Source organism: Rattus norvegicus, chromosome 3 (genome assembly GCF_021556685.1).
Source record: "Rattus norvegicus strain SHRSP/BbbUtx chromosome 3, alternate assembly SHRSP_T2T, whole genome shotgun sequence".
Classification (NCBI taxonomy): domain Eukaryota; kingdom Metazoa; phylum Chordata; class Mammalia; order Rodentia; family Muridae; genus Rattus; species Rattus norvegicus.
The window spans coordinates 123,801,040-123,815,566 of NC_141536.1; the positions used below are offsets into that span (position 1 = coordinate 123,801,040).

A 14,527-nucleotide genomic window follows, 5' to 3' on the forward strand; every position below is an offset into this window, starting at 1 on the left:
ATCTTCTATGAAGGTTTGATAGAATTCTGCACTAAACCCGTCTGGACCTGGGCTCTTTTTGGTTGGGAGACCTTTAATGACTGCTTCTATTTCCTTAGGAGTTATGGAGTTGTTAAACTGGTTTATCTGTTCCTGATTTAACTTCGGTACCTGGTATCTGTCTAGGAAATTGTCCATTTCCTGAAGATTTTCAAGTTTTGTTGAATATAGGTTTTTGTAATAAGATCTGATGATTTTTTGAATTTCCACTGAATCTGTTGTTATGTCTCCCTTTTCATTTCTGATTTTGTTAATTTGGACGCACTCTCTGTGTCCTCTCGTTAGTCTGGCTAAGGGTTTATCTATCTTGTTGATTTTCTCAAAGAACCAACTTTTGGTTCTGTTGATTCTTTCTATGGTCCTTTTTGTTTCTACTTGGTTGATTTCAGCTCTGAGTTTGATTATTTCCTGCCTTCTACTCCTCCTGGGTGTATTTGCTTCTTTTTGTTCTAGATCTTTTAGGTGTGCTGTCAAGCTGCTGACATATGCTCTTTCCTGTTTCTTTCTGCAGGCACTCAGCGCTATGAGTTTTCCTCTTAGCACAGCTTTCATTGTGTCCCATAAGTTTGGGTATGTTTTACCTTCATTTTCATTAAATTCTAAAAAGTTTTTAATTTCTTTCTTTATTTCTTCCTTGACCAGGTTATCATTGAGTAGAGCATTGTTCAATTTCCAAGTATATGTGGACATTCTTCCTTGATTGTTATTGAAGACCATTTTTAGGCCGTGGTGGTCCAATAGCACGCATGGGATTATTTCTATCTTTCTGTACCTGTTGAGGCCCGTTTTTTGACCAATTATATGGTCAATTTTGGAGAAAGTACCATGAGGAGCTGAGAAGAAGGTATATCCTTTTGCTTTAGGATAGAATGTTCTATAAATATCCGTTAGGTCCATTTGGCTCATGACTTCTCTTAGTCTGTCTACATCTCTGTTTAATTTCTGTTTCCATGATCTGTCCATTGATGAGAGTGGGGTGTTGAAATCTCCCACTATTATTGTGTGAGGTCCAATGTGTGTTTTGAGTTTTAGTAAGGTTTCTTTTACATATGTAGGTGCCCTTGTATTTGGGGCATAGATATTTAGGATTGAGAGTTCATCTTGGTGGATTTTTCCTTTGATGAATATGTAGTGTCCTTCCTTATCTTTTTTGATGACTTTTAGTTGAAAATTGATTTTATTTGATATTAGAATGGCTACTCCAGCTTGCTTCTTCTGACCATTTGCTTGGAAAGTTGTTTTCCAGCCTTTCACTCTGAGGTAGTGTCTGTCTTTGTCTCTGAGGTGTGTTTCCTGTTGGCAGCAGAATGCAGGGTCCTCGTTGCGTATCCAGTTTGTTAGTCTATTTCTTTTTATTGGGGAGCTGAGGCCATTGATGTTGAGAGATATTAAAGAATAGTGGTTATTGCTTCCCGTTATATTCATATTTGGATGTGAGGTTATGTTTGTGTGCTTTCATTCTCTTTGTTTTGTTGCCAAGACGATTAGTTTCTTGCTTCTTCTAGGGTATAGCTTGCCTCCTTATGTTGGGCTTTACCATTTATTATCCTTTGTAGTGCTGGATTTGTAGAAAGATATTGTGTAAATTTGGTTTTGTCATGGAATATCTTGGTTTCTCCATCTATGTTAATTGAGAGTTTTGCAGGGTACAGTAACCTGGGCTGGCATTTGTGTTCTCTTAGGGTCTGTATGACATCAGTCCAGGATCTTCTGGCCTTCATAGTTTCTGGCGAGAAGTCTGGTGTGATTCTGTTAGGTCTGCCTTTATATGTTACTTGACCTTTTTCCCTTACTGCTTTTAATATTCTTTCTTTATTTTGTGCATTTGGTGTTTTGACTATTATGTGACGGGAGGTGTTTCTTTTCTGGTCCAATCTATTTGGAGTTCTGTAGGCATCTTGTATGCCTATGGGTATCTCTTTTTTTAGGTTAGGGAAGTTTTCTTCTACGGTTTTGTTGAAGATATTTACTGGTCCTTTGAGCTGGGAGTCTTCACTCTCTTCTATACCTATTATCCTTAGGTTTGATCTTCTCATTGAGTCCTGGATTTCCTGTATGTTTTGGACCAGTAGCTTTTTCCGCTTTACATTATCTTTGACAGTTGAGTCAATGATTTCTATGGAATCTTCTGCTCCTGAGATTCTCTCTTCCATCTCTTGAATTCTGTTGGTGAGGCTTGTATCTACAGCTCCTTGTCTCTTCTTTTGGTTTTCTATATCCAGGGTTGTTTCCATGTGTTCTTTCTTGATTGCTTCTATTTCCATTTTTAATTCCTTCAACTGTTTGATTGTGTTTTCCTGGAATTCTTTCAGGGATTTTTGCGATTCCTCTCTGTAGGCTTATCTACTTGTTTATTAATGTTTTCCTGTGTTTCCCTAAGTGTGTTCATGTCTTTCTTGAAGTCCTCCAGCATCATGATCAAATATGATTTTGAAACTAGATCTTGCTTTTCTGGTGTGTTTGGATATTCCATGTTTGTTTTGGTGGGAGAATTGGGCTACGATGATGGCATGTAGTCTTGGTTTCTGTTGCTTGGGTTCCTGCGCTTGCCTCTCGCCATCAGATTATCTCTAGTGTTACTTTGTTCTGCTATTTCTGACAGTGGCTAGACTGTCCTATAAGCCTGTGTGTCAGGAGTGCTGTAGACCTGTTTTCCTCTCTTTCAGTCAGTTATGGGGACAGAGTGTTCTGCTTTCGGGCGTGTAGTTTTTCCTCTCTACAGGTCTTCAGCTGTTCCTGTGGGCCTGTGTCTTGAGTTCACCAGGCGGCTTTCTTGCAGCAGACAAGTTGGTCTTACCTGTGGTCCCGAGGCTCAAGTTTGCTCGCGGGGTGCTGCCCCAGGGCTCTCTGCGGCGGCAGCAACCAGGAAGACCTGTGCCGCCCCTTCCGGGAGCTTCAGTGCACCAGGGTTCCAGATGGCCTTTGGTGTTTTCCTCTGGCGTCCGAGATTTATGTACAGAGAGCAGTCTCTTCTGGTTTCCCAGGATTGTCTGCCTCTCTGAAGGTTCAGCTCTCCCTCCCACGGGATTTGGGTGCAGAGAACTGTTTATCTGGTCTGTTTCCCTCAGGTTCCTGCGGTGTCTCAGGCAGGGGTCCTGCCGCTCCTGGGCCCTCCCCCACGGGAACCCAGTGGCCTTATACAGTTTCCTCTTGGGCCAGGGATGTGGGCAGGGGTGGGCAGTGTTGGTGGTCTCTTCCGCTCTGCAGCCTCAGGAGTGCCCACCTGATCAGGCGGTGAGGTGTCTTTCCCACAGGGTCTGGGAGCAGAGAGCTGCTGTGGGTCCGGGATCCGCGGGCGTGGGACCTCCGGCAAACACAGGACGTGCCTGGTCCTAGATGAACTCTGCCTCTGTGTGTCCCGATCTCACCAGGCAGCTCTCTTGCAGCAGACAAGTTGGTCTTACCTGTGGTCCCGAGGCTCAAGTTTGCTCGCGGGGTGCTGCCCAAGCTTGAAACATTCTTATATGAGCTTTGAGATTAGATGGTCTCTCACTCCCTAACTGCTATCTGATGATACACAATTACTTTATTGTACACTGCGGTATTATTATCATAATAATGAATTACCTACAACCAGAGCCTCCAAACTCACTTTTCACGTGTTTATGTACATGCCTACATATATGATGTACATTTCTCAAGCTGTCTCCCATTTGCTCAGTTGTGCAATGCTGAAACATTGCCTAGACTGTGCGCAGTAGGATAAAATGCATCAGAATGCTTGCCTTTAAGCACTCTGTGCTGCAGAGTCTCGGGAACATGGACCCTTTTCTCTTGTATGTCTTCTTAAAATGAAAGTAGTGCTAGCCTATCTTGCAAAAATATGCCTGTTCTAATTTATTCTACGGATAAAAGCTCCATTGATTGAAATGGGATGCTCAAATTACATGTTTTTGTTTCTGGTAAATTGTTACTCCATCAAGCATGAAGTCGCATCTTAGAACAAGAGATGAAAGAGAGGGCTTCAATCTCCCGTATCTATTAAATAAGAGGAGGCTGTTAGACATTTCGTCCTTAGAAAATTTTGAGCAAGGCATTATTAGACTAGACTGGTTTGCTGTTACTTTCTCCTGGGTCATTGTATATTTATAGTGAAGCATTCCTTATGTCTAGGGATTGGTTATTCAGATGATGTTCTGATTTTCAATCAAAAAGAAAATTCTCTTAAAAGAAAAATCACTATTAAATATTCATCAAGGGCAGAAATCATTTGGAAAATATGAGCTTTGAAATACCAGGGTCTTACACACAACTGCAGAGTCCATTGGTGCTACATAATTTCAAGTGAACTGAATTTATATTGAATTCAGTTTCAAAGTCAGGAAAGGTACTAGAATTGGGATGTCTCCCTAAGCCAAACAGTCCACTTCCCATGGAAGCACAATTTCACACTATCAAAAATAAACTCTAGAGTATAACGGCATGGGAGGTTTGGGGACTGGCTTTTAATAGAAGTCACCATCAGTGTTTCAAGGACGGTGTAAAGTTACTTAGAGATCAGTGGAGAAGTTTCAGAAAATTCGGATATCATAGACTGGTACAAAGGATAGAGACTTGGTGGCATTCAGTTTATAGCCTGGAATTGGGCACTTAATTTTGAAGGGTACATTTCAACAAATATGCATGCAATGTTGAACACTGGAGATAGGAAAAGATACAAATTGATTTATTGTTGGGAAATGAACATGTAAATAGATGCTCAAATTCAAGGTCATACTTGCCTTGGGAGCATAAAAGAAAAAAGAAGAATTAAATCTAGAAAGAGACTCATTCAGATGTCCTCCAGGAGGAAATACTTGAAAACAAAAAAGTTAACTCTGCTGATGCCAAATACAGAAATGAAGTCTGCAAATCAACATCCTACACCATGAAACTTGAGCGAGAAAAGGCCATACTGCTTTAGGCAGGCAGATTTGATGGCACTGCCTTCCTGAAATAGTTATGGAAACACGAATATTTCATGAACGCCTCACATAATTTTTCCTTCTATACCAGTTTCTCTTTCAAAACGCTTTGGCAATAAGAAAGAAAGAATCATTCAATGGTTGCAGTTTTAGAAAGAAAGCTATCAAATCAAGTTGGTAGGGTTTTGTTTTGTTTTGTTTTTAATTTAAACAGATTCGAGGTCCTCCAGAGTTCAAGAGAGTGCCAGGATGTCTAGGCTGTAGGACAGATGCCTTGGAGTTTGATGAAAGCATTCCAAAAGGACAACAGTAAAATAGTCTATAAACACTGGCTTGGCTCATTGGCAAAATAAATAAATTCATCAATACATTTTAAAAATAAAAGTGGAAAACTAAATTGTACAAAAAAAAAGAAAAAGAAAAAGAAATGGGCTAGAGAGAAGTCTCAGAGGTTAAGACCACTGAATGCTCTTCCATAGGACCTGAGTTCAATTCCCAGCAACCACATGATGGCTTACAACCATCTGTAAAGGGATTTGATGCCCTCTTCTGGTGTGTCTAAGGACAGCTACAGTATACTCATATACATAAAATAAATAAATAATTCTTTAGAAAGAAAGAAAGAAAGAAGGAAGGAAGGAAAGAAAGAAAGAAAGAAAGAAAGAAAGAAAGAAAGAAAGAAAGAAAGAAAGAAAGAGCAACATTTTTGGCTCCATCTAGACAGCCTGTTTTCCACACCAAATTCAAACACAAAGGAAGAATTGAGCTCAGGTAAAATGAGACCCACTCCTCTCATTCTCAAGATCACTAATAAAACACACACACACAACCCTTCAAGGAACTGGAGAGAGTTATATTCTGATCCCTTTGCAATGTTCCCCTATCCCTGCTCTTCTGTCTTCTACATATTCTAATAAAACAAACAAACAAAAATCCCACCCATTTATTTAATGAAGCCACCAGCAAAAGAATGCAAATTTAAGTTCATACCTTTATTGAGAACCTATCATGTGCTTAGAGCCATCTTTATCACTATTGTAATCAAATATGTTAGCTGATTTAACACTTATAGCCACATTTTACTACTGCTTTGATATTCTGTCTTTAACCTAGAAGATGTTGGGATTTGCTGTTTAAGTACCTTGCTTCAGACACAAAGCAGGAGGTGGTAAACATGATGTCAACAATTCCTTCTTGATTTCCACTCAGCCACCCATGAACTGAAAGCTTTGAGATGGCTATGCTTTCTAGAGCTCATTCCATCCTTACTATGACAGTGGGAAGTGAGAGAGCTCTTACTGCCCCTATTTAGCCAGAAGGTGAGCTGAGACACAGAGCAGTTGAGATTAGAGCAGTAAGACTTCAAATAGAGATCTAGAACTTAAGAATCATTTACCCAATCCAACATGTTATTTCCACTTGCTGACTAAGCCATTTCTCACTCTGAAAAAGGCCACTGACAAACAAGCCACACATTTTTAATATCCTTATTCTTAATAACTGAGACAAAGTAGATATCCACTACATATACATTAAAAAGTGAATGAAAAACACATAAATGTACTATTAATAAATGGAAGGGAAAGGGATAAAAGAAATTCATGAACCTACCCACCACACCCTCTTACTTTGTGTCTCTACCTTTAGTGTGAGAAATGGTGAGACTATAGAAGAGTCACCTGACCTTCCGGCACAACAAAGTTTTTTGACTCCAAGGCCAACATATTCTGCTTGTGTTCTCCCAACAGGGACAGTGTCAAACACTCCCGCTCCTTCTGAATAATGAGCCATTCTAGTGTTGAGACATGCAGCACCTCATTGGAAAAATTGGAAAATTATACTTGTATGGCACCATGCAAATTAGTGACACTCATTATACCTCATAGAATGCTAAGACATATAAACAGATTGAGAACCGGCCTAACGAAAGTCACCAGCTTTTCTCCATGTTCTTTCCCCAGCAGAATGATACAGGATCTCTTCTCTGAGGAGCAAATACTATCTAACATGTTTTTGCAGTCGCATCCATATGCCTAAATAAGCTTCTCATTACAGTATCCCTTAAGTATTGGCTAGCAAATACAGAAAAGGGCAAAGGAATCATTAAAATGCAGACTAAGATAGATGGATATGCGCTCAGAATGTACTTAACGTCTTCAAGATATTTTTTGTGGTCTATCATCTCTTGGGTTGGTGTGTGTCCCCCTGTAGCATACAACAGAGCAGGTTAGATTCCTAGGCATGGAAACTTTCAAATTGAGTAGGATAGTATCTTCACTTCTCCTACTACAAACTCCCCTCTCTACCTCCTAATAACCTAGGTAGTCTTGATTTATGTGGATAAAAAGAAGTGAGATGGGTATTTCTAAAGATTGATACACAAAAAACCTGCAGTGACCCTGGCGAGGACTGATTTTTCTCACACTGAAGCATTGTACAGAACTGTGGGTTTCAGAGCAAAATATGTTCTGATCTCACGCTGTCTCCTAAACCTTGAAGAGCTTCTCTCCACAAAGAGTTGGTTTCCTTTTGAGCTGTGCCTCTCAGACTTTTCTCTTCTGTGATGAACCTAAGTACTAGGACTCCAACATCCTTATCCTTTCCAGGTATAAAGATTATATGGTATTAAGTACATGCATTCCAATGCACATTTACTGTATTGAAGGATTCAGGTCCACCCTATGGAGGATGTGCTTCGTGTCTCCTCATGAGTCCCCCAAGGGTCACTGATAAAGTCACCCTTGACCCAGTTCTCCCAGTCCCTACCCTGCCCCTTAAAGCTCTTGCCCGGTGTCTTCCCTTTTGTCTCCCTTTTGGTCCTTCTTCATTTTCCATTTCTAGGGATAATTGTCTCCCTCACTGATTTCTCTCTCTCTCTTTTCTTTCTTTAACTCCTTTTCAACTTTGCTACCATTACTGGAATGTAGAGTAAAGATGCTGGCATCAGGACTTTGGTTATGTTGGATGAGCAAGGCGGTAAGTTCAGATTTCTTCAGTAAGAACAATTCTTCATCTGAATTAAGTTGCAGTTTTTAATTTTTTTGCACCCTCAGATGGGCATTCTGCATGTGTTACATGTAAATATAAGCATAAGGGTTCTCGGAACCTCATTTGCTAATTTTCTTTCACTGTTGAAAATACCGAATGTGCAGATGTCCAGGCCTTCTTCATGACTGAATTAAATGGTACTGCTATCTGTGCTATGTACATTAATCAAAGATTTTAAAAAGCAAAATCTATGTATATTTCTAAAATGACAATATTTTAGACATAGTTGAGAATTTTTAGTATTGTTCTTACCACCAAAGTTGCCCAAAAAATTTGGTTTTCTTCCAATTAATATCCAGGTTATGGGATATAGTACGTGGTGGTATGCATTGCTCCTGACCATTCAAATTGAGCATCTGGAACTTTGGGTTCTCAAGTCATTACAGAGATTTCTTAAATAACTAAAAATTATTTTAACGTAGGGACTGGATAGTCAACATTTTAACCAATCATAATATTTGAGCTATTTTAAAGGCAGTTTTGGAAAGGCTAGGAATAAAAAAAACTTTGGAGAGCTGAAATGTTAGTATGTCATCTCTACATGCTGAGGTGGAAACTATACAGTCAATATCAAAGTTTTCTATGACTCAAAATAATATGGTGATAATGTACATAATAATTCTAACCATAAATTCTTCTTTTGTTTTCATTTTAGTTTCTCATAATAACTAGATACTTGAACATTTTCATACTTTTGAAAAGCCTTAGTAAAAAATTAGGGTTGTAATTTTTTTCTCCAGTGGGAAATATGAGAATGTAAAACTCATTCCAGCAAAGACACAATAAACTCCAAGCATAAATTTCAAACTGAGAGGAAAATTGCTATGCAGATAACTTGACATAAAATACTTTTCCTAAAACATGGGAGAACCTATGCATATCATGAAAGAAAAACAACTAACAGTAAAAAGAGCAAGAGATATTAAGCTTTAATTTGCAAATAGATGTGTAAAATATTGTCTCAACCAATAGTATGCCAGTTTTAGCAAGTTGATTTGTTCAGTAAGATACAAATTTTAAAAATTGCCAACAACAACCAGTGCTATAGTAGTGTATTGGGAAGCAAGCTCTTAATTTTTACATGGGTGCCTTGGTCTGATACACGTGTCATAGGAACAATTTGGTAATCGTATCTTCAGTTTTGAAATGTTCCTATCTTTAACCAAAACGCTCAAGTCCTAGAATTTTTGCACTGAAGCTAAACATTTTCAATTATGTGAAAAAAGAATGTGCATTACTTGTAGCTGTATAAGACTAGAAATAATCTAAATACGTGTTTGTGTTGAGATCAAGCACATCAGCTATGATATGGCCATGGAGAGATGTTCTGCTATCAACCTGGTGCATAAACTATGCGTTTAACCATTTCTGGAGCATTGGGATTGGAGTAAGAAGACACGAGAGAAAGCCATAACACTTGAGGTGTTCTGAGACACAAATTAGAAGTATGAAAGATTTATTGGGAAATGTCAGTGTTGGATTTATGTAGACAATAAAAGCCTATGATTTCTGGGTTTGACAGGAAGGCCCTTCAGACTATGATATGGGTCCAACACCTAGAAAAGGAGCAGGAAAGAAGAGGAGTGTAGACTAGAAGGAGTCCCAGACTTTTCTGGGACTCTTGAGAGCCCTGGAGCTAAGATTCCTAACCCCAAGTACAGAAGAAAAGCCGTGTTGGGCAGAAATGACCCAAACCAAGCAGCCCCTCTATGCCCAGATATTGACTAGTAGCATCTTCAGAAAGCATGACCTCAGTATGAACGCCATACAATTCACAAATGTAAAGCAACACCCCACTTCTCTGACAGGTTCCTCAATGTTGCTATCATAAAGAGGCATTCATTTTTATATTTATTTGTATTAAACCTTTTTCAAAAAATACAGCAAATAATTACAAAAATAAAGGGGGGAGAGACCATTATACACCAACCCCATCACCTTTCTTCCAATATTCAAATTAAACTTTGTTGTAAACTTTAAAATTAAGAATACATATGAGTTCTGTTCTAAAGGTATTACAGCAGGGGCAGTCTTGAGAAGTTACCCCATGAATCTACCATAGTTACATGTAGCAAGGACTTACCTCTTAAATGTGGGGTGCAGCAAGTCACTGTCTTAAATGTTGTGAAACAGAGGGTGCTCCCCTAGAAGAGTGACAATTCCCAAAGCAAAATAAAAACAAAAGCACTAAAGTAGCAATTCTATCTTACCCACGCTTTCAGTTAGTAGTCAGCAGTGTGGAGAAAGAAGCTTTTCAGTAGAAGAAAGACTTGGGATAATTTTTCCCTCTTCTATGAAATACTGACATAAAGACACAGAAAACAATAGACAGAGACATAGAGCTGAAGAAAGAAAGGCTGGGAAGGTAGCTCCATTGAAGGGGACCTATTTAACAAGAATGAGGTCCTGGACTCAGTTCCTGGCATCTCAGATGAAAAGAAAGGAAGAGGGGTAGGAAATGACCGGCCTGCTTACCTGATCTGCAAATATCTTCGTACTTTGATAAAAACCTAGAGGTACAATGTGCTAGATTCCCCAAATGTGTGCAAAAAATTCATAATTTTAAACAGCATGATCCCTCCCCAAAACCTATATATTGTTATCAAAGAAACAAAGAACAGATTTCCCCCCTCCCCCCCATACACACACACACACACACACACACACACACACACACACACACACACACACACAGAGAGAGAGAGAGAGGTTACGGAATGTTCTCAGCTGAAACCCTCTGGATTCCTCCAATAACCATATTTCCGGTGAGAGCTAGTGTTATAGCAGATGTGTAATGAACAGTTCATAGTGAAAAAAAAAGAAACAAAATCCCTGTAAATGTAAATCTCCAAAAGTGGGTGATCTGGGACTTGTCTTAAGGGGTACGCATTCCATTTTTACTAAACTACGAACTTATGTACAAGTGCAAGGGACAGATGAGTATGTCAACTGCTATCTTCCCTACCTCTAAAAGCATTTGATTCTGTTTGTGCAATGTTTACTTGTTTAGATCAGTAACTGCTTTTTGATTTCTCTTCAGTTTATGCTGTATTAAATTTGTCTCTACCTGACATCCAAATTATTGACTATTTGTACCTCGCAGCTGCTCAAGAACCACAAGCAACAACCGTCCTCCTAGAGAACCATTGTGGAGGCAGGCCAGACCTCTGCAGGTTGTCCAACTGAAAGTTGCACTGAGAAGTTCTTTATAGGGTTCTTGTTTTATACCCAGGTATCAGGAGACAACAAGGAGCCCCAGACAACTCTGGAGACACACAGAGCCCTGGGACTATTGTTCCCCTAAAAATATTGTCTCCCAGGAACTTCCCCTAAAGGGGAAAATGTGTGAAATGGATAATCTAACCTTTCAGCTGTGTTTTTCTCTTACTTCTTTTGTTTCTTTTCTGGGCTTTTTCCCCCTAATTTGTCTTGAAGACTCAACCAGACTCTCTGAGAACTAAATTAAATAGTAAAATCGCTGACCACTGCTGGCAGGGAAAAAAAGAGACAGAAATCAAGGCCTATCTTGAGAGTCAGCTAACTGTTACCTTAAAGTTAATGACACTGTGAAGCAGTGTTTCAGAAAACACCCCCACCCCTTAGCTAATGTCCATTTACCAACTTTAGGTAGGAATGGCCCAGCCACTGTGGATATGTGGCTATATTACTCTAAACAAAGTAGAAATAACCTAGGCAGTATCTTTTAACTGAATATTAGTAGGAAGGCTGGTATACTAGGTAAAACGCTGTGTTTTACTTTAGGGCCAGGCTGAGTATTCTAAGAGCCTTAATATAAGATCCTTTACTTAGATGATATTGGTAGAAAAGATGTGTAAACAATCCCTAAGCAATCGATCTGCTTCAGGAGAATCTATCACAGACAATCGATTACTCAAATATCTGGAGGAAGGGGGGAGGTTTCAATTTCTGCTACCAACATGTACTGTTATCTAACAGAAGACTAGGAGACTCTCCTGACCATCTCTGAAAAGTTTTCTTCTCAACCTCCAAGAACAAATGCACAAGCTTAGGGAGCGTAGTAAATGCCATGTGGTATGCTATGAGACTCTCACAGATGCAGCTGTCTGTGGGAATGAAATAAAGACATTGGATGCTCTCATGAACTTCCTGGGAAGAGCTTCATAGCAATTATTCCAAGGATACCAATTCTTAATGTGTCAAGTATGCCCATAAACTCAACTGGGCACAGTAAAAATTAATATTATTGTTAAAAAAAACTGGACAAAATAATTCTATGCTGGGTTGTTTGCTTGTTTATTTCGGGGGGAATTGTTTTCTATTTTTTTATCAAATTCAGCATCAGACTTTTCTCTTTCAGTCATACAGTTTGCCGACAAAGCTGGAAATCCATGGTACAATGCAGCTTTCAGAAGTGTGAATATGGATGTGTTTTTATCTTTCAATTATCTAACTCACAGGTCCAACAACACTTAGGTGTCCACTCCTATATATACACTACCCCCTGTTCTCTAGAGGCACCAGGATTAGACTTTGAAATCCATCAGTCATTATTTTTTTCAGAAGCAAAGAGCTATTCCTTGTTTTCTAACATAAGAGAAATGAATCAGGAAGTACAAACATCTGGACTCATCCCTTCAGTATCATGTATGTGTACTACAGTCATTATTTGTGCCCTGCAGTTAATTTGCCCTTTGAGCCCAGGAACTTGTTAAATTCATTCTAACACAGCACTGTTGTGAGTATTGGCAACTCTTTGATTTGAACTAGCATCCTTATTTATATCTGTATTCCACACGGTTCTTCATTTGATGATACATTGATGAAGGCAAGAACCTTGTCAACCAAGAAATGTAGGAGGCCAAGAAAATTGTAAAAGTTTTAGGGAAACACTGTGTCCCCTCACAATTCACAAAGTGATTTATTGCATTCCTAAAAGGAAACAGCTAAAACAGACAAACAAAACCAAGCCAACAAGTGAGCTTGGCATGGTTGTACTTAGCAATCCACTACTTAGAATGCTGGGCTACAGGGGAAGATCCTGTCGAAATAAAAATAAACAAACTAGGAAGGGAAGAAGGCAAGGAGATAGGAATGGTTCCTCAAAGGTGAGGAAGCAGGATGGGAGAGAAATCTCCTTGCATGTAAAGCGACATCAAGACATCCCTGTCTCTGTGCACTTGACAGAGCACTGCACTGCTGTGTCCTCAAAGCTGGATAAACACTGGAGTGTTTTCATCGGATTCAGAAAAGCATAGCAAAAGCAGCAGAGACCTCGTCAGGGACATTTTCTTCTTTAGTCTCACTAAAGAGAGCAAAAATAATCTCTTATTATTCAAATTCATGCTGTGCATACTTTTGCTCACTAGTGGGCCTCCTTTAGGTTTGATTGTAACAATTTCCATAGCACACATTGATGTGGGATGGTTTTATGCCGACAGGCCAGACCTAGGCATGCCCATAGTTCTAGAAGCACAAGAGTGAAAGCACACATGAAAATATAAACCAAAAAAGGAGAAGGGTTATAACTGGACATTACCATTAGACAGCCAAGACATCATATTGCACTTCTCCTTTAGAAGTCTTAAAAACTACTTGACGAATCCCCTTTCATTAAACTTGCAGTTCCCCCCAAACTGATGACATCTGTGAGAAATTAATCAATTTGGTTTATGTAGCCTGGCAACCTAGAGCTGATGAATTTTTATGAGTATCAAGCCGTGTTTCAGATGCACTGAAGTCAGCTTTCCTTGTAGCAATGGAACAATGCCATTCTAGGTGCCAAACAGTGGCCCCCTGCCCCTCCTTCAAAGAGACACATATTCTCCCTGTTCTCTGACCAGGTTGGTAGTGAGCAGGTCCCCAGTGTAGACCCTGGGGAACCACAGCAGAAGAATAAAATGTCTTCCCCAGCTTTTGTAACAAGTCAGTTATAAGGTAAAAAATGATTAGAAATGTTCTGGTACCTACAGTATTCCTGTGCTGATGTTACTTTCGTTTTCCAGCTTCTATGAATTAGATAAACAAAACCAAAAGCAGACTACCTTTGGCTAAACATCCACTGCTAAGGGCAGAGTAGAAACTCATGGCTATGTCTATTCCTGCTTATTGTTCTCTTGTTGCCCCAAAGACAACAGTGCATTTTATTTTCTCCTCTTATCTGGTTAGTGATACTTAAAAACCAAAAGATACAGATACCTTGATATCGAAGCAGATAATCTGTCTAGATGCGTTGAATGGGAACCCCTTAGACATAAATTAACATCTGGCTTTTCTTTCTTTTGGGTTTCACTGGTATCTGAATCAATACACTGTGTTGTTTCCCTGGATATGCAAAAATCCAACAGACCTCTGATCCCATCTCATCCCGTCTGAACTGCAAACTATTTTGAGCATTGTTCTTGTTCACTTCCTTCCACCCATGTCTACTTAGGGCAGCAGCAGCCATCTACAGCAATGCATCCTCCTGGACAATGCATTGTAATCTCAATCTCTCTCTCTCTCTCTCTCTCTCTCTCTCTCTCTCTCTCTCTCTCTCTCTCTCTCTTTCCCACCCT

General features: G+C 39.5%; 1 protein-coding gene across 4 annotated transcripts in view; it reads left to right on the forward strand.

Moving 5' to 3' along the window:
* Window positions 1–14,527, forward strand: part of Snap25 (synaptosome associated protein 25) — a 78,818-nt gene that overhangs the window by 51,540 nt on the left and 12,751 nt on the right. For all 4 annotated transcript variants that reach the window (XM_087648807.1, NM_001270575.1, NM_030991.3 and 1 more), the window contains 1 exon segment: window positions 7,871–7,919. In XM_087648807.1, coding sequence (XP_087504933.1) covers window positions 7,871–7,919 — 49 coding nt within the window.